Source organism: Cololabis saira, chromosome 16 (genome assembly GCF_033807715.1).
Source record: "Cololabis saira isolate AMF1-May2022 chromosome 16, fColSai1.1, whole genome shotgun sequence".
Lineage (NCBI taxonomy): Eukaryota > Metazoa > Chordata > Actinopteri > Beloniformes > Belonidae > Cololabis > Cololabis saira.
In genome coordinates, this window is record NC_084602.1 from 29,981,679 (window position 1) to 30,005,711 (window position 24,033).

Genomic DNA, 24,033 nt, shown 5'->3' on the forward strand with positions numbered 1-24,033 from the left:
TCTGGATTCATTGCAAACCAACTGAAATATTACAAGCCTTTTATTATTTTAATATTGCTGATCATGGCTTACAGCTTAACAAAACTCAAATATCCTATCTCAAAAAATTTGAATATTCTGGGAATCTTAATCTTAAACTGTAAGCCATAATCAGCAATATTAAAATAATAAAAGGCTTGTAATATTTCAGTTGATTTGTAATGAATCCAGAATGTATGACAATTTTGTTTTTTTAATTGCATTACAGAAAATTAAGAACTTCATCACAATATTCTGATTCTCTGAGACAGTCCTGTATGGCGTTAATATATAAAGATAGAATTGCACTGATTCATGTCCTGCCTCTGTCTTTTGTTTGCAGCTGCAGAGATTGAGCATGTGAGCAGCCTTTTCCAGGAGAAGCAGGCAGAGCTGCAGTCAGCAGTGATCAGAGTTGACCAGGTGAGGTGGAGGTTACGCTCCAGTGAAGGCTCGTTTCCCACCAATAGGCCCAGTTTTTCCAAAGATTGTTTTGCCTGCAGCCAAGGAGCTGTCATTCATTTCCTTTTGACATTGTTTTCTGGCAGTTGAGTCAACAGCTGGAGGACTTGAGAAGAGGACGCCTTCAGCTGCACTCCGGTGCACCAACGGGAGCACCGGGGTCGCAGGGTGCAAGCACAGGACACAAAGCTCTGTCTGGCCCTGCAGCCCTGGAGCTGAGGAAGCTCTACCAGGAGCTGCAGGTACATGACACACATGTCTCGAGGATAGGATATCAACTAATGTACTTACATATTTCCATAGAATTATTAACAAATATTCATTCATATAACACTCGAGGGACGAATAGTGGTTGGATTATGTTCCCTAACCTAAGTCTGACTCTATGAAGAGGAAAGTACTTTATAGATCAGTTGCATATTTGAACACCCTTCCAGGTGAGATTTGTGACATCAAAAGAAAGGCTGATTTGAAACAAAGACGAAGAATGTATTTGTTGTCACCACCTTAACCCTTGTGCTGTCTTTGGGTCAAGGGAGGGGGAAGGGAGAAAAGAAGGAATGAAGGAAAGAAGGAAGGAAGGAAGGAAGGAAGGAAGGAAGGAAGGAAGGTAGGAAGGAAGGAAGGAAGGAAGGAAGGAAGGAAGGAAGGAAGGAAGGAAGGAAGGAAGGAAGGAAGGAAGGAAGGAAGGAAGGAAGGAAGGAAGTAGGAAAGGGAGTAAGGAAGGGAGAAAAGATGGAAGGGAGGAAAGAAGGAAGAAAGGAGAAAAGAAGGAAGGAAGTGGGAAAGGGAGTAAGGAAGGGAGAAAAGAACGAACGGAGGAAGTAAGGAAGAAAGGATAAAATAAGGAAGGAAGTAGGAAAGGGAGTAAGGAAGGGAGAAAATATGGAAGGAAGGGAGAAAGAAAGGAAAGAAGGGAGAAAAGGAAAGAAGGGAGGGAGGGAAAAAGGAAGGAATGGATAAAATAAGGAAAGAAGGAAGGAAAAGCAAAGAAGGTAATAAAGGAACGAATGACGGAAGGGAGGTAGGAAGAAAAAGGAGTAAAGGAGGGTAAAAAAGGAGGAAAAGAGGAAAGAAAGAAGGAAGGAGAGAGCAGGAGGAAAGAAGGATAGAAGAATTGGGTCATTTTGACCCAAAGACAGCACAAGGGTTATAACAACATATAGCGTATCTGATCGAGTGAGATCAATACATCAAATTATATATGATTTGTATGATGTTTTTCTCTATTTCTTATATGTAATTTTATTTTTATATTTTTAAATGTACTTTATCAATTGAGATTGTATGTTTGATTTTGTATTTTATTGTCTGGACCCCAGGAAGACTAGCTCTCGTTTTGGCGTTGAATAATGGGGATCCTTTTAAATAAACAGATAAACATGCAAACATCCATCTGCAAAGGTTTAGTTTAGTTTAGTTTATTGTTTTGCACAGTTTTAAAAATATACAGGAAATATCAAATATAAATACTATAGGTGCAGGAAGAGACAAAAAACCCAATGGGTTTATTTGAAGCCTCCACCGAAGATATTAAAATTTCATGTGTTATAAAGAACACAAGATTAACATACAAAAACAAAAAGTATAACTACACAAAAGTGATGGCAAACTAATAATGCAATATATAAATAATAAAGAATAAAGACAAAAAATAAGTGTGTGTGAGTGTGCATGGGATATTGTTATTACAACTTATATTACTTTATATTGACTCCTGAGCAAATAAGACGGTACATGTCACTATGAGTGAAACACAAAAAAAACAAGCAAAAAGAACATGGATACATGTACAACATTACATTGGGAAAAGGTCTTTGATCAGAAAGGGGTTTCCTAACGCAGCATCTCCAACTCTGTGTTTCAGGCTCGTAACCGCCATAACTTGGAGCAGAGCAGCAAGCTGGCCCACAACAAGGAACTCCTGAACAAGAGGAACGCCCAGGTGACGGTGATGGATCAGCGCATCGGCGACCTCAGAGAACGCCTGCACAAGAAGAGAGCAGAGGTACAGAATCTGATCTGTATTTCCGTCACGGCAGCTTAAACTTTGCTCTGCGGTTTCTGAAGTTTCTCGTTCCATCTGTGTGTAGTTGAGCCGGATGAACGGCGGAGGCCTGGCCTCCCCTCAGACCTCTCCTCACCCTGGCAGCGGAGTCTCAGGTCGAGTGGCGGCCGTCTGCCCGTACATCCAGGTTCCCTCTGAGGGGAGATCAGAGGCCGGCTACCCCCTGCCCCCCGACCCTCCACCTAAACCCTCTCAGCTCAGCCACACCCGCTCCCTCTCAGGTTGGTAGGACTACACTGCTGCTCGTTTGGCATTTTTTAGTTGCTTTTACAAGAAGAGAAGAATCTGTCTCTGCCCTAACTGGTCTGTTTCTTTTTCTTTCCTGTTTGTTGGCTCCTTGTTGGTTCCTTCCCCTTATCTGTTGTTACAACGTGGTGACTCCGTGTTTACCCTCACTAATGTGGTGCTCGTTGTTGCGACTGTCATTATGACGTCGTCATGATGGCGTCGTTGTCGTCCCGTTGTGTTTTTGGTGGTTGTTCCTGTTGTTGTGTTTGGTGGCCGCGCAGAGGACGACAGGACGGGCAACAGGAAGTCTTCCGTCCAGTGGAAAGTCTCAGATTTAGACATCGTCCTGTCTGAGCCCACCGAGGCGTGGGCCGGACCTGCATCCCCTCACGGAGGGGACGGTAACAACTGTGAGTTCTGGAGGGGCCCGTAGAGAAACGCACTCACCACTCTGGGTTAGATTAGCAGCTCCTGGAGCGTAACTCCGCCGTGCAGTACCCAGGAGAAAGATGTGCAGTAACCAGTACTCGAGTTGTAAAAAAAAAAACAGGGGGGACGGTGGATTTTATCATATGGGGACAGATAATTTGTGCTGATTACAAATAATATAATATATTACAAATAATTGCAGTGACCAAAACACCTGCAGAAATACTGCAGGAATGACATAGCAGCAGTTAAATGCAGCCTTCTGTAAGCTTTAAATATCCACTGGGCTTACATCAAATACATCAAAACACAACAATAAAAAACAGTTTTCTGAACTTATCAATATGACTCTGTCCTTCACACGATAAGTAAAATGGATCACTGCAAAAACTCAAAATCGTAACAAGAATATTTCTAGTTAAAATTTCTCATTTTAGTAAAAAAAAAAATCTCATTACACTTACTGTAAAACAAGACTCATCATTGGAAAAAACAATTTTCACCTGTTTCAAGTAGATTTTCACTTGAAATAACTAGAAAAATCTGCCAGTGGAGATTTTTTTTTTGCTTGTAATAAGAAGATAAATCTTGTCCCACTGGCAGATTTTCCTACTTATTTCAAGTGAAAATGTACTTGAAACAGGTGAAAATTGTCAAATAAGTTATTTTTCTGGTGTTATTTTTCTGGTGATGACTCTAAATGTTGAAATAGCAGTAATATCACATTCATTGATGAAATGACATAAGGGATGGAAAGGGGGGATGGCAGTTTTACAGGGGGGATGATTTTGACCATTTTTATTTCAGGGGGGATGCCATCCCCCCTCATCTCCCCTCAACTCCAGTACTGGCAATAACCAAAACTAATGTCTGCGTCTTAGAAAAGTATGTATCATACAGTGTAAAGCAAAATTAGAGACTTATAAACACTACTGCTGGTTTGTGATTCACAAAAAGTAGCATCTATCTCTTCTGGATTGATTGTAACACTTCAGAAACGTTACACGTCCGACTCCTTATAATCATCAGTTATGATCTTGTGTCTAATGTTGGTTTTGTCAGCCTGTTTCAATTTTAGTTTTAGTCTAGTCTTTGGGTCAAGCTATCATTTTAGTTTTCATTAGTTTTAGTTGTGTTCATACTCGTCTAGTCATGTCAAGTTTCAGTCGACTAAAAGTCTGAACATTTTAGTCTTACTTTAGTCAGAATTGTCCAGGACCATTTTAGTCTCGTTTTAGTCAAAGATTGTATTTATCCAAACCCATTCTACAATTCAAACAAGGTTATCTTATTATTATATTGTTACCTTATAGACTCAAGAATACATTCATCCCAGATACAGAAGACTCTAATTTGAGTTTAGAACATATTTATTTTTCCACATTTTTCCCCATCTTTTTCTTTTTCGACGACACATTCAGTTTTCTTTTCCACGTCTATGTAGGAAAGTGTATCCAAAGATGGTCTTTTCTTCTTCTCCCAGCCCCAGAGAAGATCCCCGCGTTTCTCTATTTAACTTTTTTTTAAATTGACGTGAACCTCGAGCTCTGCGTTAACGGCATCAGCCTCTAACTCTGCAGCTGCATCTTCTGGATCTGATTCCCCGCTGCAGCGACTGGGATTGAGGACTAACGTCACCCAGCAGCAGAACTAAACCAGAGAAACTACTGAAAACATGGACATTAAGGATCTTTGGTAGAACATTTCGTCTTGTCTCGGTCAACGAAAATGAAGACACATTTTAGCATAGTTTTATTTTGTAATCTACATTTTAGTCTTTTTTTTATTCGTCTACGATATTGCATTATATACAGGACTGTCTCCGAAAATTAGAATATTGTGATAAAGTCCTTTATTTTCTGTAATGCAAAAATGTCATACATTCTGGATTCATTACAAATCAACTGAAATATTGCAAGCCTTTTATTATTTTAATATTGCTGATCATGGTTTACAGCTTAAGAAAACTCAAATATCCTATCTCAAAAAATTAGAATATTCTGGGAATCTTAATCTTAAACTGTAAGCCATAATCAGCAATATTAAAATAATAAAAGGCTTGCAATATTTCAGTTGATTTGTAATGAATCCAGAATGTATGACATTTTTGTTTTTTTAATTGCATTACAGAAAATAAAGGACTTTATCACAATATTCTAATTTTCTGAGACAGTCCTGTATTTAATTATCGTTATCGGTTCGTTGACGACACTATTTAGTCATAATTTTCGTTGACGAAAGCAACTTTACTTATGTTCTACAACATCTTTAACGCAGGTTAATAACTAGATTAATATAGACCTCTTAATTAAATTATGATTTCACCATTTTCAGTCATCATGCATGAAAGAGGCTAAACGCAGCGCATGGTGTTAATCTTGGTCCTGGGCTGGAACAGCGAAGAGGACATACGAACAGATCATTCAGCAAAGTGTTTGTGTCGGTGCGACTACACAGGCCAGATGGTGAGGAGACGGGGACATAATTAAATCATCCTCACAAAATGACCTCAAAATGTAAGGGTCATGCGTATAAAAGACGGAGACAAGACATCTGATAGTCAGCAGCTGCTCAGGGTGAGGAAACCACGTCAGAAAATAAACTGAAGGCCAGCCCCGATCTTTACTCCCACTCATTCAATTGTACTGGGAAATAATTGGGAAATTGTCTCTCTCTCTTTTTTTTACCAATACTTAGAGCAGAGACACCAATCTCATTATGACTTCATTAAATGTGACTAATAATCACACTAGTTTGACTTTCTAGTGCCTCCATCATTATCTTTGTCGGTGTAACCTGTCAACATCGCTCCCTTGTTGAATCATCTCATATCATCTTGCAGAATGAGATCATCTTCTAGTTCCACGTTTAAGAGAAAATTGTGTCTTAAATCAGCGCTCTTACAAATCCCATTGTGTTTGTGAATGCCAACGCAAATGCCACCGTTCTATTTATTCCCAGAACGACGTAATGTGTTAAACACACGGTTATAAATCATGCCAACAGCCTTCTGGACAGGCCGGCTCAAAAGAATGAAAGGAAGTCTTAGCCGTGTAAACCTGCGGCTATATACGGTTACGTAATGTGTGTGTGTTTGTGTGTGTTTGAGTTGGATAATAGGAGGTTTTAGGCAAGCAGGGTTTGGAGGGTCACAGGCTGTCATCACACTGATTAAAATAAATGTTTTAAATCAATCAAACAAACCTTGACATTAGTGAGGAATACACAAGGAAACATTTAAAAGAAAGAATATCACAGCAAAGGTTCCCGATTTGTTTTTGATTTGAGAGCAAGAGGAAGAGAAAGAGGGCGTCGTATTTCACTGACTTGGAGGGATATTTGATAGAAAGTGGTAACAGGATCTGCATCTCACAACGGTCTTATTTTGCTCCTATTTTTGACAGGCCTGCAAGGAATCTTTGTAAATCAGTAGAAACGGCTTCAAAAGTACTGAGTTCATTTAAGAAGACATTTTACCGATGAACTAGAGAGTTAGTACCATAATCTGCCAGAACTGGTCAAGTCGATGTTGTCTAACTGTGATATGAGTGGCAGGCAGATATATTCTTTTGACATAATTTGGTATGAAATACAATGTTTGTTAAACTTCAAAGATACATTTATACAGGTCTGTGTCAGAAAATTAGAATATTGTGATAAAGTCCTTTATTTTCTGTATTGCAAAAATGTCATACATTCTGGATTCATTACAAATCAACTGAAATATTGCAAGCCTTTTATTATTTTAATATTGCTGATCATGGTTTACAGCTTAAGAAAACTCAAATATCCTATCTCAAAAAATTAGAATATTCTTTTTTTTATTATTATTATTATTATTATTATTATTATTATTATTATTATTATTATTATTATTATTATTATTATTATTATTATTATTATTATTATTATTATTATTATTATTATTATTATTATTATTTATTTATTTTGGTTTAAGTAATGTTATGAAAAGTTAAAAAAAGGGGGGAAAATATTGATAATTATATTGTTATTGTAAATCTTATTTCTTTTTTTTAATGCCCTCAATAAAGACATCTATACAAAAAAAAATTAGAATATTCTGAGAATCTTAATCTTAAACTGTAAACCATAATCAGCAATATTAAAATAATAAAAGGCTTGCAATATTTCAGTTGATTTGTAATGAATCCAGAATGTATGACATTTTTGTTTTTTTAATTGCATTACAGAAAATAAAGAACTTTATCACAATATTCTAATTTTCTGAGACAGTCCTGTACATCTTCTTACATGTCAGTAAATCGTCAGGAGCCTGTTTACTTCTGATACATTAGGACACGGATGTCTGCTATCATGTTTTGGGGGAATGCCCTTGTTTCCTGGAGGCCCTGATTTACCTAGAACTAAATGTACCGAGGCATGCTGTGATGATCTGATACCGGGAACCTGGGACACCCGTTTGTCCTTTTGTGCCGGGAAGCGCTGTGTCGTCACTGCGCCCTCTGTGCCCGGCGTCTTTTCTCCACAACTCCGAGTGGCTGCTTCTAATCTGGGCTGCCAGGCAGAAGGCCAAGTTTCCACCCCGCACAAAGCTGACTGTTTGTTTCCTGTCGTGGCTGTTTTCTCCCCGAGGTCAGCAGGTTACAGCGGCGGCAGACTGCAGGCTGCACACGTTACCGTACCGGCCGCAGATAGTTAATCAGCATTAGCCCGGTACGTGCAAAACCTGTGACGTGGCCGTGCCGCTGATATCTGCCAGAGGGTTAGGTAACAGTCTGAAATGACACTATGACAACAGATTTGGCCAAATGTGACACCTAATGGGACTTACTGTCAATAATACCACTGAAGACAACAATATTAAAGAATACTTTTATAGCAGTGACGCTGTAGTAACAGTGTAAGTCTGTCAGTAGACTTTGGCGGTCACCTGACTTACCTGACTTACTCACAAGGATGTTTCCTTGCAGGTGGGGATAAGGGATGAGCATGAGGTTGAGATGAGGCTTTACCTTCACATCTTAACAAGCAAGAGTGGATCAGGACTTAGCGACTGACCCATGCTGTGACCTGACTGCGCTTCTTGACTGTGTCAGATAGTTATGAAACCATCCAGAGAGTAGAAGCAGAGTTCACAACTCCTTTTATCATCTGTTTTTATTTTCCCGATGCGGTTTCTGGGAAATCTTTGTAGCCGCAGCTTTGTGTTCTCTGGGTTTTTGATTGTTTTTTTTTCCCTATCACCATCAGGCTTTTAAGAGTTAAAAATAGCAGAACAGCACCAAAATGCACATTAAGTGACTGCAACTTTCATATAACATTGAGGTTTGTTATTCTGTTTTGGCATTGGGACATTCTAGCAGCTACACACACCAAAGTTTCGATCCCCTTCTCATGAGCAGTGGCTCTTGTTGCACTGCCACTAATCACATGTTTTCAGGTGAGAATAGGTTTTAATTATCAACCATGCACGGTGACTTTCAGGCAGTTTAGCGCTTGACATCGTGTTGTTAAGCCTTTACAACTGCAGGCCAGAGTTGTAATGTCCAATTAAATATAACTACATGTCTGGGAGTCTGTTACAAATATTGCACACAACTTGTTATAATAATAATAATAATTCATTTTATTTGGAGGCGCCTTTCACGACACCCAAGGTCACCTTACAGAATAAAAACACAGGAAATACAATTAAAAATACAATAAACATCCATACAAGTAGCAAGACAAATAGTATAACAGTAGACAAACAAACTGGTGGGAAGTAGTGCGTGATGTCCGGTTATAGTGAATGGGCAAGTTTGAACAGGTGGGTTTTGAGTTGTGTTTTGAATGTGGTGATGGAGTCTATTTGTTTTATGTGTGGGGGGAGGGAGTTCCAGAGTCTGGGTGCCGAGCAGCTGAAAGCTCGGGCACCCATGGTGCTAAGGTGTGAGGTGGGAGTGAAAAGAAGTCCAGCAGAGGTTGAGCGGAGGGTACGGGAGGGGGTGTAATCTTGCAATAGGTCACAGAGGTAAGTGGGGGCTAGGTTGTGAAGGGCTTTGTGGGTGAGGAGGAGGTTTTTGTAAATGATACGGTATTGGACTGGGAGCCAGTGGAGTTGGATGAGGACGGGGGTGATGTGATCAGATGACTTGGTGCGGGTGATGATCCGGGCGGCCGAGTTCTGTATGAGTTGCAGTTTGTCGGTGAGTTTGGTTGGGAGGCCAGTGAGGAGGGCGTTGCAGTAATCAATACGGGATGTGATGAATGAGTGGACCAGGATTTCTGTGCTGGATTGGGACAGTGCTGGACGGAGTCTGGAGATGTTGCGGAGGTGAAAGAATGCAGTCCGGGTGATGTTGTAAATGTGAGGTGCAAATGAAAGTGTGCTGTCCAAAATGACGCCGAGGCTCTTGACGTGGGGGGAAAAGGGTACCGGAAAGCCGTCGATGATGATGGGAAGGGCGGGAGAGGGTTGTGACTTGGTGAGGGTGGATTTGGAGCCGATGAGAAGAGCCTCAGTTTTATTGCCGTTGAGTTTTAAAAAGTTATTGCTCATCCAGGTATTGATGTCGTGTAGGCAGGTGGTGAGGGAAGTGGGAGGAATGGCAGCGGTGGGGTTGGAGGAGATATATATCTGAGTGTCATCGGCGTAAGTGTGAAAATGGACCTTATGAAGGCTGTAATGAAGCAGAAGTGTCATGTGTAGAGCTGACTGCATCATTTTTTATGTGTATTTTTATAATGATAAGCTTTTTATCTTTTTCTTTTTTCTTTTTTTTTTGCTCTGCCAAGTTTTGTTATTGAACCGTAGCAGCTGAATATATTTTTCAGGCCTCAACTGGGCATCAAGACTTTCAGCCTTTTATAAGAAATGCTCTCTTTACATCTACTAAGTACTAACTCTGTTTACTTGCCACATGTTTTTTTACCCACTTAGGCATTCATAGTACATCCTCTTTTCCTTATAATGTGGTCTGCAACCTCTTGATTGCTTTTCCCCTCTTTCTGACCTCTTCTCCTCTCCTCTTCTCTGTTCAGCTAATGAAGCTCCGTGGCCGAGCATCGGTAAGAGCGTGCCGGACTGGAGGACCAGCAGTCCAGAACAGGTACTGTTTCTGTCTCACATGATTGCAGTGAAACATGGTGAGATTTTACCAACATTTAAATACCGTATTTTTTTTTTACTATTTTTTTTTTTACTATATGTATTTTATTTACTACATGTACAGAACAATTTTGAACTGTAAATGATGTACATGTTTGTACCTAAATAGATCTATCAGTGTCTTTTTTTTTTTTTTAAACATATATTTATTGATTTTTGTAATATAGTAACATTCAACAACACTTATAACATCAAAACAAATGGCAGTATGTAAAATAAATAAATTTGTACACATTTGTACCAAATATTAATAGTTAATTAATTCAGAAGTGGGGAAAAAAAAAACTGAGAAAAAAAATAAATATATTAAACAGGGTACTGTCTGATCTGGATGTACCATGGAGATATTAAAGATACATTTATGTAGCCAGACAAATTGTTCTACATTAATAATAATAAAGGAAAAAATAAAAAAAAAAAAAAAAATTAAATTAAATTAAATAAAAATAATTAAACAGCAACAACAAAAATTTCAAATGTCTGTTTGCATGTTCGGAATAAATCACTAACTAACTAACTAACTAACTAACTAACTAACTAACTAACTAACTAACTTCATGCCCTCCTGAGAACCAATGAAGTGTTATTCCATTGTCCTATCAGTGTCTTTTAACACGGCAGCAACTTTGCTGATTAAAACGGGACAGAACCAGGAGAAAATAACCGGTATTTATTTATCTATTTATCTGTTTGAAATCTGCTTCTACCTACTTCTATCTGCTAAAGAATAAGTAGCGTATTCTTCTTTGCATTTATTTTGTCTTAGTTTTGATTCTAATTCTGGTTAGAGCGCCCCGAGCGGTGGAAGAAAAATCCACAGAATAGCCGCACCTTTGTATAAGCCGCATGGTTGAAAACCTATGAAAAAAGTAGCGGCTTATAGTCCAGAAAATACGGTATTCTGTACTTTCCTGAAGGCTGCGTGGAGGCTCTCACTTTGCAGTCCAGTGCTGTGCATGACTTTTCCTACTTGTAAACTGTGATGTCTGCGGGCAAAAGTCTGTTTCAGGAACAGTCATGAAGGTTTTGGTTAAAAACAGCTGCACTGTCTCTCTTTGCCAGCAGCTTCCTTCTGGTTACGGTACATATCCCAGCGCCACCCACCAGGCAGCAGGACATCACAGTGCCACGAGCTCGCTGCCCCGCTCTGCCCCCGGGACGCTGGGCTGGCCCCGATCCAGCGCCGCTAATGCCACTTCCCCCTCTTCATCATCATCCCCCACTTCACAGCAAATACAGCAGCGCATTTCCATCCCTCCCAATCCCGGCCAAGGTGATCTGAGGCCTCTTCTTTATTTATGAGTGACCCTTTTTTTTAAATTCATTTACTAAAAGCTATTTCAAATGATTAATTTTCTTTTCATGACGTTTTTCTGCTGTTAGGTCCTACCGCCTCTCCACTGTCCTCCCAAACGGAGCGCACAGACCCCCCTCCGGCGGTGGCTGTCCGTCCCTACGTCCCGGACCACCCGTCCAGGCCCCAGTCCCCCAGGAAGGGCCCCGCCACCATGAACAGCAGCTCCATCTACAGCATGTACCTCCAGCAGCCTCAGGCCAAGAACTACGGATCCCTCAGCAACCGGCCGACCGTCAAAGCAGGTGCGTAGCATGAATCCAGACCAGGGGTGTCAAACTCATTTTGCTTGGCGGGCCAGATTTGACCAATTTATTTCTCGCGGGCCGCACGCTCAAAATAACAAAAACGGTGCGGAACATTTTTTCTCTAATTCTTTTTTTTTAATATTGTTATCTAATCCAATATCAGTTTAGTTAATTTTAAAGGAAATATCCACTTTGTTTACACTCTAATTATGTAAAATATATTTCTTCAGGATCTTTTCTTGAAATTTCTCGTTTTTTTTCCAAATTATGTAAGATACTTTTAATATCATTTTACACAGATAAACAGAAACAAGTATGTTTATTTTTATATTTCGCTTTTTTATAGGAAATTTAATTAAAAGCAAAATCTTTCTTATTACATCCGAGAGTGTTTCTTTGTGATTTAGAGATTTTTCCAGTACAATTAAGTGTATTTATTTTTAAAAATTGACGCGGATATTTACGCCAGTGTGCCGAAAAAGTCAGCACTTCTCTTTTAACTGTTTTACTTTGTCACTATCCTCGTATTCAAAACTGAAATTCTCAGAATAAATATCTTCTATCATCTTTTTTAGCAGTGATATTTTTCCTGCAAAAATATATAATAGTAGTCAGTTTATAAAAATAAACGACCGTCTACAAAGAAATAAAATCGGCAAATGCATTCTAGAAAACTAAAAACTGCTCTCTTTGTGGAATAACGATGGATTTGTAGAAGAAATATATTATCAGATATGCTGCAATTCATGGCAATTATTTATGCCTTCCTTTTTAGTAAATTAACATTTCGTTTTTTTGCGTTGGAAACTTCTCTCGGGCCGCATGCGGGCCGTGGGCCGCACATTTGACACCCCTGCTCCAGACCCAAAACATGTAGTTGGAAACTGTTTTTACATCGTACCTGTACCTTTTCTCTCCACAGTTTACGGCAAACCCATCCTCCCAACATCCTCCTCGTCTCCATCTCCCGTCCCTTTCCTCCACGGAGGAGGAGGAGGAGTGAAGGCAGCAGGGGAGGATGTTACAGATGGAGGGAAAGGAGGAGGAGAGAGTAGTGATGGGAAAATCGTCCCTCCCCCCAGTGTGGAGAACATCCCTCGCCCCCTCAGTCCCACCAAGCTCACCCCAGTGGGTAGGTACTAGAGATGACCCACCTGGAACTCACCAATAATTAGGACTTTTTTTAACTCTACAAGGATGAGTTCTTATTAACCCTTGTGCTGTCTTTGGGTCAAGGGAGGGTGAAGGGAGAAAAGATGGAATGAAGGAAAGAAGGAAGTAAGGAAGAAAGGAGGAAAGAAGGAAAGAAGGAAGGAAGTAGGAAAGGGAGGAAAGAAGGGAGAAAAGATGGAAGGGAGGAAAGAAGGGAGAAAAGATGGAAGGAAGGGAGAAAGGAGGAAAGAAGGAAGGAAGTAGGAAAGGGAGTAAGGAAGGGAGAAAAGATGGAAGGAAGGGAGAAAGGAAGGAAGGAATGGAGAAAATAAGGAAAGAAGGAAGGAAAAGCAAAGAAGGTAATAAAGGAACGAATGACGGAAGAGAGGCAGGAAGAAAAAGGAGTAAAGGAGGGTAAAAAAGGAGGAAAAGAGGAAAGGAAGAAGGAAGGAGAGAGCATGGCAGGAGGAAAGAAGGATAGAAGAATTGGGTCATTTTGACCCAAAGACAACACAAGGGTTAAATATGTTGCTCAAACAACAACTGTTTACTTAGCTAACAAAAAATAAACAGATTCATGCACTTTGCCTGCAGAGATCAATATGATATTTGTATCTCCAGCCGTAAATGTTGAACCCAAAGGGAAGATGGTATTCATTTGATACATTATCAATTTTTCTTAAGAACTCACACTTAAAACGCTAAGTTTTGGTACCAAATTGAGCATAAAATCCAGATAACAATGTCAGGCAGAGCAACAGCCGATTAAGTTTTCATGATTTTGTCACTGTAGCTTCCCACAAGGTTGGTAAAGTCTTTTAAATGCCCGTCTCGTAGCCCACTCTCAGCTCCGATACCAGAATGATGCCGACCTGGAGGTTCTCCGCCGGCGCCTCAGCAATGCTCCAAGACCTCTCAAAAAGCGCAACTCCATCACCGAGCCTGAGGGCCCACAGGGGCCCAACATCCAAAAGCTGCTGTACCAGAGGTTGGTGAAACCGTCGCTTGTGCCTCTCCAGAGAGAAACAAATATTTTCAAAATGAACCAAAGCTAACAAAAATACATGTGACTCTGGTGTCCAGGTTCAACACGTTGGCAGGCGGAATGGAGGGAGGCTCAGGTAAGACTGTGAAATAGAACGTCCATGTGGCTTTAGCTCATTACAAAGATGACACGTATTTAAGCCCCCCTCCTCGTTTCAGGCAACACGTTCTACCAGCCTGAGTGTCATTTAGGAGACATGGAACACGTCCATTCAGCCAATGGGAACGTGGAGCCTGGCGACAAGCACGTCAGCGTGGCAGCTGTGGACGCTGAAGCTCAAAAACCCAGCCCAGACTCCTGCCGCTTGTCTCCTCCCGTCGTTACCATCGAAATGTCCAAAGACACAACGCCGGCAGAGAGCAGCAGCAAGCTGTCTCCATCAGCCAAGCCCAGCCCCCCCCCTGCACCCGAGAGGCCCGAGGACCAGAGCCACAGCAACAAGAGAGGATCCAGTCCTGTCCACAGCTCCGGGGGACACACGCCGCCTTCTCCATCGCCTCCTGCACCACCTTCACTGCCAAAGGTACAGAAACACTGACTATATACGTTAAAATCATGGTTTATAGTAGGCCTGTGTTGAAAAAATCGATTTCCCAATTCTAAATCGATTCTCATATTAATTCCTAAAAATCGATTCATATGTCTAAAGATCGATTTTTTTTTTCTTTTATTTATTTATGTATTTTTTTTTTCATCATTACATTACAACTTTTGGTTATTTTTTTGTTTATCCCCAAAAAAGGAATGTTTTGTTGGACACGAGAATAACTGGTGCCATGTTTTTGCCTTTAAATATGTTTAAAGGTTTGAAAACATTAAAGTGTTAGGTTATAATTGCATAAATTGTCTATATTTCATTACTTTATATTCTGTCTTGGGGTTACATTTGCAAAAAATGCTAAAAACCAAATGCTCAAAAATTAAAAACCAAAATAGACCGAAAATGGAACAAATAAAAACGGAATGTGGGAAAAAATAAAACCGATTTCATCCGTCTCTGTTTCCTCCCTGGATCTGTTTGGTAATTCTGACCCACATGATGTTTCTGAAAGCAGTTCTATCAGCATTCTGGGAGCTGATTGGTCCTTACAGCATCATTAGCTGCCAATACTTGCTGTTGAATCTCAATATAATACTAGTAGTAATATTTTGCATAACTACAGTCATATAATTCATGCAACAGCTCAAAAAACTGTTTTAATAACACTAACCCAAATCAATATTGGAATCGAATCGAATCGGATCAAATCTTGATAATCGATTCTGAATCTTAAGCATCGGAATCAAATCGATTCTTGACATTTTAATCGATCCCCAGCCCTAGTTTATAGGGAGACAGTATTATGTGCTTTTCTTCATACTCTCATAACTTAAATGTTGGTCAGCAAGAATACGTAACTGCTACCAAAGCAAAAGAATCCTTCTCCGTAACATGTCAGTTAAAGCAGGAAATGCTGACTTAGATATTCTTTTTCTGCATCGTCAACACTCTTGGTTTCTCTCTACTTCTGTTGCTGAAGGCAAAGCGAACCAACCTCAAGAAGCCGTCGTCGGAGCGGACGGGCCACGGTCTCCGGGTCAAATTCAACCCCCTGGCTCTGCTGCTGGACGCCTCGCTAGAGGGAGAGTTTGATTTGGTACAGAGGATCATATACGAGGTGAAATACTAATCATGTTGCACTTATCCATTTTTGATGTTGATTAGTCTTGTTGCAGAGCTGCAGTCAAGTCCAAATAAGTAAAATCAGTGGATAATATACAGACAGCTTATGTTATCTATGGTTCTGAAGCATAACTAAAGATTCACTTAAAGATGCACTGGTTGCAGTTTTGTTTTGCTGACTTTCTTTCTTCCAACTTTAATCACTTACAAACATTGACCTGGCCAACAATAAAATATACTGTAGCAGAGGCTGCAGCTTGTGTGCTATACTGGCTTTATTCATACCCTTATTCATACCCTTGTTAGCTTTATTACTTATGTACTTTTTAGCTTCTTTGTTCATATTATTATTATTATGATTATCATTGTTTACTACTATTATTCAAAATAACAATCATGTTTGTTGTTCTTCTGTACTGAATCAGTATTGATTGTACTGGCGCCTTTATAAACCGATACTGATCAGGGTCAATCGAATGAACAAATATTTCATCTTGGCCATTTCAGTGTAAAGATGTATTGAAGTATCAGTGTCTTAACCTGACGTTAACGTCATCTGACGCCTCACTTTCCACCCAAATACTTATGTATGTGACAACTTGAGTTAGAATGTGTTCTTTTTTTTTAAAGATGCTGGTGCATCAGAGAAAATGAGAAGAACTTACATGCAGTCTTCTCTTTGGCAAGTGATGGTGAGGCAGGATTCACTGGTCGGAAAAGATAAATTACAACAAAAAATGTTTTAAATAACAAGGAACTGAAACCTATAAGTTTACTATGCTAAACAAATACAATACATTTGCATGTATGTAAACATCTATCAGCAAAGCCCTAAAAGATAAGACCAGCTTAGACATCAGATGGGTTTCATGTGGATCATTAGAAGTTGTGGGCTGAGTATGGAGCCTTGTGGAGCACCGTATGAACAGAGGAGCTGTTGTGGTCATGCTGCACGTCACCTGCATCCAGAAGCACACGAAGAGAAGGTGCTGGTGTCAGTCTAGGCCTCAACTCTGAATGCACAACACCGGAACCTGCAGCGTGGGAGTGAAGAGGCAGGCCCCTTTCAGGCGGGGGAGAGGTTTGTCCATCAAGACTCCTCTCCCTGGCCCTGCCTCTTCTCAACCTTTCCCCAACCCTGCACCCCAACCTGGGGCTTGCTGATTGGGCCGGAGCTTCGGGAGCTGCGTGCTGGCCTGCGGTCCCCACCCCCGGTCATCCCGTTGCTGCTTCCACCTGCCTGCTGTGCTGTTGACGTCCCCGACCCCCAGTCTGGCCCTCGGCAGGAGGGTCCCCCTTTATGAGCCTGGTCCTGCTCAAGGTTTCTTCCCTCCTAAAGGGGAGTTTTTCCTTGCCACTGTTTGGCTTAAGGTTTTTCTCCCACTATGGGAGTTTTTACCTGCCAGTGTTTATGTAATAATTGCTCAGGGGTCATGTTCTGGGTATGGGTCTCTGGAAAGCGTCTAGAGACAACTTTTGTTGTATTAGACGCTATATAAATAAAATTGAATTGAATTGAATTGAATTGAACTCTACTGAGGTACAGTGTAAATCCTCACTAAAGAGTGTCTAAAACTGTTAATAATCCCCATCATGCTGTTTGCAATTTGTTTTTAATAATCTGAAGGAAGCTCAAGGATGAAGAATAATGTAATGAACATTTTTTGATGAATGAGAAGATTCTTTTAGTTCAATCTTTTGGTTTATGCCGACAGGAGCTGAATGTCCTCAGACGTATATTAGCCAAACTACCAATGTGCTATGGTTTTCATACTTTCCTAAATTAAAACAAAACCTTTTTGTTATGCAACAAGATAACATTTTGCAGTGCCTTACGCCCACATGCACATTCCTCACCAGATCTCCCATGGCAGGGATGTTTTTCAAAACCTTCACTTGCTTTATCTTTGATCCAAAGCAGTGGTGTCGGGGGAGAGGTGGTCTCAGTTGTGAGGTGTACAGAGTTGTTATCGTGAGCACACTCCGTCTTTATTGCAGGGCTACAGCGTTGAGAGAGAAAGAGAGATCAAAGCCTTAAATCTTTAGTTTGAAACCTGGACGTCTCTCAGTGGCGAGAGAGCTGCTTACTGACTTCCAGAACGGCCTCCTCTGTTTCATGCTCTCAAGGAAACAATCACGATGCTTCACAGTTACAACAACGCTAGCTGGATGCTATCACAGCCTGGAGCAAACACACTCAAAAGAACACAGCCACCTGTCTTCTGTACGTCTGGGATGTTCTTGTTTTTAATTATAGAACTTCTAAAGACTGATACTGAGCGCTGCATTGTATACCAACATTTTGGATCTTTGAATTTGACTAAATATAACCAGTACTCGAGTTGTAAAAAAAAAAATCAGGGGGGATGGTGGATTTTATCATATGGGGACAGATAATTTGTGCTGATTACAAATAATATAATATATTACAAATAATAGCACTGACCAAAACACCTGAAGAAATACTGCAGGAATGACATAGCAGCAGTTAAATGCAGCCTTCTGTAAGCTTTAAATATCCACTGGGCTTACATCAAATACATCAAAACACAAAAATAAAAAACAGTTTTCTGAACTTATCAATGTGACTCTGTCCTTCACAGGATAAGTAAAATGGATCACTGCAAAAACTCTCTTAACAAGAATATTTGTCTTATTTCTAGTTAAAATGTCTCATTTTAGTAAAAAAATCTCATTACACTTAAAACAAGACTCATCATTGGAAAAAAAATACAATTTTCACCTGTTTCAAGTAGATTTTCACTTGAAATAAGTAGAAAAATCTGCCAGTGGAACCAGATTTCTTTGCTTGTAATGAGAAGATAAATCTTGTCCCACTGGCAGATTTTCCTACTTATTTCAAGTGAAAGTTTACTTGAAAGAGGTGAAAATTGTCAAATAAGTTATTTTTCTGGTGATGACTCTAAATGTTGAAATAGCAGTAAAACCACATTCATTGATGAAATGACATAATGGATGGAAAGGGGGATGGCAGTTTTACAGGGGGGATGATTTTGACCGTTTTTATTTCAGGGGGGATGCCAACCCCCCTCATCCCCCCTCATCCCCCCTCATCTCGAATACTGAATATAACATATCTGTGTACCTATCTGTGTCTTTTAAGGTGGAAAATCCCAGTATGCCTAATGACGAAGGCATAACTCCTCTTCATAATGCCGTCTGTGCCGGTCACCACCATATTGTGAAGTTCTTGCTGGACTTCGGAGTGAATGTAAACGCAGCCGACAGTGACGGATGGTCAGTACCTTTACTCAGATCATATAGCATCCCGACTAAAACCAGAGCAGCAGCTGCTGAAGGGCTCGACAGCTTTGAGTGATGAACACTCACACAGCAGGAGCTCGGCCGTGACAGAAATAACAGACTTTACCGAATCATATTTTAGGAGATTAGCATGAGTAATGAGGCTCTGCATTCAAAAGATGTGATTTAATTACTGCTACATCTGACTGAATTCAGGCTTACCCAGTTTCAGCATGTTTAATACTGGCATCTCTCTCATTTATCCTCTGGATATATAAAAGGTTTCACTGTAACATCTTCATTCTTTTGTCACGGGACGAGCTGAAATCTGTTTTCATGCTACACTTGCAGGACTCCTCTTCACTGTGCAGCCTCGTGCAACAGCGTCAACCTCTGTAAGATGCTGGTGGAGTCCGGGGCCGCCATTTTCGCCACAACAATTAGCGATGTGGAAACCGCAGCGGATAAATGTGAAGAAATGGAGGAGGGCTACACCCAGTGTTCTCAGTTTCTCTATGGTGAGTTTTATTCAGACACATTTATAATGACCAAATAATGCAAAAGACATTTTACATAAAAGTGAGGCTTTTTTTCTGAATTGAGCCGTGTTTTTTGCCCCCGGCAGGTGTGCAGGAGAAGTTGGGTGTGATGAACAAAGGCTTAGTCTACGCTCTGTGGGACTACACCGCCCAGGAGCCGGATGAGCTCTCCTTCAAGGAGAGCGACGCCCTCACTGTGCTGCGTCGCCGCGACGACACCGAGACAGACTGGTGGTGGGCTCGAGTGAACGAGCGCGAGGGATACGTACCCAGGAACCTGCTGGGGGTGAGAAAACACCACACACAGCCTCACTGTGAACCTGCTCAGGGAAGAAAGTGAAACGGCTTTGTAGAAACTACTGTATTTTCCACACCATAAGGTGCATCGTATTATACGGTAGTTTAGTTTAGTTTTAGTTTATTTATTTAGCAATATAAGACAAATTGAACAAAAAAGAAGCCTGGTGGCTTATATAGAATCCTTTCCATATATGAATAAAATACAAAACAAAAGGTACACAAGGGGGAGTAAAAAAAACAAAATACACAAGAGAAAATGTAACTCAGATCAAATAATGAACACTACAAAGATGAAACAATAAGAAAGTTCTTTAAATGTTTTTTCAATATTGGCAAGGATGGTGATGATTTAAGAGATTTATTAAATTTATAAGGTGCACCTTCAAAAAATGGCCTATTTTAAAACCCTTTTCATGTATAAGGCGCAGTGTATTATAAGGCGCACGGTATATACGGTAAGATACCATACTATAGTGGCTCGGGTTGAGTTACGTATCTACCTGATGGAGCTGCGCTACAGGAAATGCTACAAAATGCTACAGCAAATGCAAAAAAAAAACAAGAAGAAAAGTACTGTAAGTCAGACTTTTATTAACAGAATAAACACCAGCTTTCAGTTCACTCCCAAAACAAACGCGGAGGGGAACTTTTCCAGTTCATTCCCCCGAATCCCTCGAAATCTTATTCCTCCGTGCAGGAATAAAACAGCTGGGCGAGTGCAGCATCCGCTGGTCCCGGCTCCGTCTCGTCAGTCGCCATTATTCGAGTTGGTGTCGCTGCTGTTGTCTTGAATGTCTGTGACGATTCCTGCCGGTTTTAGCGCTGTTACTTTGGCGACCCCAACTACAGTATCCACAATCCCCCTGACTACAGTAACAGAAATTACCGTATTGATCATATATATGGCGCACTGTCGGTTTTTGAGAAAATTAAAAGCTTTTACCTGCCCCTTATAGTGCGGAAAATACGGTACCTGATTAGCCATGTGGAGTGGCTTGCTCCCCGGCCGCAGGTCGGTGGATTGATCCCCAGCCCCTCGACGTGCCAACGCGTCCTTGACACCAAGCTGCTCCAGTGGCCCCTGCCTCTCCCCCCAGTACACCTGTGTTAGAGTGCAGTTTTTGAATTTGCCAACCAGCATGTGGAACCACGTGCAGCACCATGTTGAGTTCTGTCTATATATATATATATATATATATATATATATATATATATAGATTACAGACCAAAAGTTTGGACGTACTACCCCATTTGTTTGAATGAGAAGTTGTGTCCAAACTTTTGGTCTGTACTGTATGTCCTTGTCATTCAAGTCATTTCAATGAAGACTGAGTCATGTTGCTTTAAGCTTTCGTACTTCTGTACTGTTTTTGTACAAATGCTTTTCAAAGAAAACTTAATTTCTATAAATGCAATCATTTAATTTAATCATTTCAACTTTTTCATTTTTTCTTTCCGTTTGAGAAATCTCTTTTTAAATCTGTTGTGCATTTAAACTAAATTTAAGTAATTCGACCAACTGAATTAAATTAATCTGGAGGATTTTGGTTTTTGTTCTTGACAAATCTGAAATGTATCTGTTTACTTAACGAAATGACTCTAAAATTAACTTCAGTGACACAAAACAATCGTGTAGTTCTTTAGTCATCATTGTATGTCTTGTTCAGTTCACTCTTAAAGGTGACTGTAATTTAAAAGGCAAAACATTTTCAGGTTCCTTTCCAAGCAGCGTCGCAGCATCGCCTCGCTGATCCTCAGGTACCTTGAGAACGGTGTTAACAGGATGTAGTGACCCCTCTGTGTTTTGCTTTTTCTGCAGCTGTATCCAAGGATCAAACCCAGACAACGCTCACTGGCGTGAAGCCCAGAACAGGAAGCACGCTCACACAGGGCGCATGCATACAGACGAAAGAAGAAGAAGAAGAAGAAGAGGGGGAGCATGCTGTGAACGCAGGGAAGGGCAGCCATGAGGCTGAGGGAGGGGAGAGGCTGCAGCGAGAGGCGGAGATGAAGCCACTTTTTTCTGTTTGCCTGGATGTCGCTGAGCCACTTTATGATGAAAGCAGAATACATTTTTACCTGTCTGGGTGTTGTTTTCAGCAGTCATAGCTCCACAGCTTCAGAAGACTTCAGCAGCATGAGAGGCGCTGAATTTAGATTTAAAAGAACAAGTTTTATAAGCAACTTTTGGATGTAGCTTCAAGTTTCACCCAGCTTCAAAACATCAAAATAAAAGCCTGAACGTGCTGACATTCTCTAGAGCTTTGACTATTAAATGCCACTTTATTTTATATGTTTTTTGGGGTTTTTTGTTGTTTTTTTTTTCATTTAAAGCACCCAAAGTCTGGAGTGTTAGGCCAGGGGATTAATATGCTTGAGATGTGAAATGTGAAGGTGAAGATGGAGCGAGGAAAGAGAGCGGAGAATAAGACTATGTTTGAATGTTGATGGATAGGCAAGTGTGTTTACAAAGTCTGGGAGGAGACGTGTCTGATGTGCGACCACAAGACTGTGACACGGGGGTGCTGAGGTCGGCGTCAACCCACACAAGGCGTCATGTTGTTTCAGAGGAATATTTCGGTTCCGATTATATAAGTGATATAAAAAGCATCTGTGAACCATTACGGATATCCCAAGCTTTGAGTATTCCCTGTCAAGTCAGCAGGAGTTTATGCCGCCATGAGCTTCTGGTAAAACGGGAGAAAGTAGGTGAAAAGGAAGGTTCCATGTATGTGAAGAAGATGGATTTAAACGTTAGGACTAGATAGAGTTCAGGGCTGAAAAGAGCGGTCATTATTCTGGTGCAACACTGCTGAAACATAGCAGTGTTCCCCGTCAATCTAAAGCAAAGTGTTCAAAGTTGTCATCTGTTTTGAAACTGATATTATTGAATCTTCCTCAGAAATGTGTCTTAAGAAGAAAAACAGCCTCATTCTTGCCCTATTTCAGTAAAGATAAAAATATAAAATGTGTCAGCATTATAAAGGGACTGAAATTCTGAAAAGTTTTCACCTTTTCACTGTCATCTTTGTCAGTAGTTTAATGATCTGCCCTGCTCCCCTTATTTTATTGTTTTATTTAAAGTAAAGCATCGTTTTCTACTATTACTACTACTCTCCTTATCACTAGTGTACACTTCTGTTGTTTCTGAGTGCTGGCGCCGCTCACTGCTGCCCCCTAGTGGTCAGCGAGGGTTCGGCACAAAGGACCCATGCTCTGTAAAATATGAAGCAAGAAGGTGGCTGATGTTTAATGTGAGAGTGGATCATTGTTCTGAGGAGTGCATACCATTACTCTGTGTATATGCAACCTGTAACTATACAGCTGATGTAAAATAATAAAAGTATAATCCCTACATGAATTAAACTGCGGCTTTGACTCAGTCCCTTACAATCACCCATCTTTGCAAAGTGAAATAAAGACAAATCTGTATCTATGAAAGTCTGACCCCCTTCACTGTAAAATCATACCCTGCCAAACACACACACACACACACACACACACACACACACACACACACACACACACACACACACGAACATATATAACACAGTTTAGAGCACTGGTCATAAACTGTGGACTTTAGAGTGTAATTAAAGTTCACCAGTCATTCAAGTTTCTGCAGAAGTTGTTCTTCTGGTAAGAGTCTGTCTTTTAAAATTCATATTATCATTATTATTTTATGGCTATTGCACTGTCCGAGTATTTTTCACGGTGTCTATGTTTAATATTACATTAAATATCACATTTAATCATAATTGAACTTTACAAATACAGAACATGTCAAGTTTTCTTAAACAAAGAAAAATACAGAAATATATATTTCAAAATAAAAGCACGGCACTGAACGCAAACTGTTAGGACAGCTTTCTTTGGCCTGGAAGTATTTTACTTTGAAGGAGTGACGTAACGTTTTGCGATGTTATTGACTTGAGGCAGCTGGTGTGCTACGTGCTACTGCTTTATCATTATTACTTTAAATAAAACCAATACTTACACTAATTTTACACAATGGAAAAATATGTTTCACTGTACATTTGTAAGCGCCGGTAATGCCACAACTTAACAAGCTGTAAGTCAGTATTGTGCACCTTAAAAATATTTTCAATGGCACGATTTTGTACCGTGTAC

The 24,033-nt window shown here is 40.3% G+C and overlaps 1 protein-coding gene across 1 annotated transcript in view; it reads left to right on the forward strand.

Annotated features, from left to right (window-relative positions):
- LOC133462933 (apoptosis-stimulating of p53 protein 1-like) overlaps positions 1–23,109 on the forward strand; it is a 39,006-nt gene extending 15,897 nt beyond the window's left edge. Inside the window, exons 5-21 of the mRNA XM_061744467.1 lie at positions 362–441; positions 567–722; positions 2,348–2,488; positions 2,574–2,769; positions 3,058–3,186; positions 10,211–10,278; positions 11,403–11,610; positions 11,721–11,936; positions 12,862–13,071; positions 13,929–14,079; positions 14,175–14,212; positions 14,295–14,659; positions 15,657–15,794; positions 18,924–19,057; positions 19,415–19,581; positions 19,689–19,888; positions 21,722–23,109. Coding sequence (XP_061600451.1) covers positions 362–441; positions 567–722; positions 2,348–2,488; positions 2,574–2,769; positions 3,058–3,186; positions 10,211–10,278; positions 11,403–11,610; positions 11,721–11,936; positions 12,862–13,071; positions 13,929–14,079; positions 14,175–14,212; positions 14,295–14,659; positions 15,657–15,794; positions 18,924–19,057; positions 19,415–19,581; positions 19,689–19,888; positions 21,722–21,763 — 2,639 coding nt within the window. The 3' untranslated portion in view covers positions 21,764–23,109. The remainder of the gene's footprint in view (positions 1–361; positions 442–566; positions 723–2,347; positions 2,489–2,573; positions 2,770–3,057; positions 3,187–10,210; positions 10,279–11,402; positions 11,611–11,720; positions 11,937–12,861; positions 13,072–13,928; positions 14,080–14,174; positions 14,213–14,294; positions 14,660–15,656; positions 15,795–18,923; positions 19,058–19,414; positions 19,582–19,688; positions 19,889–21,721) is intronic.
- Positions 23,110–24,033: the final 924 nt, after the last annotated feature.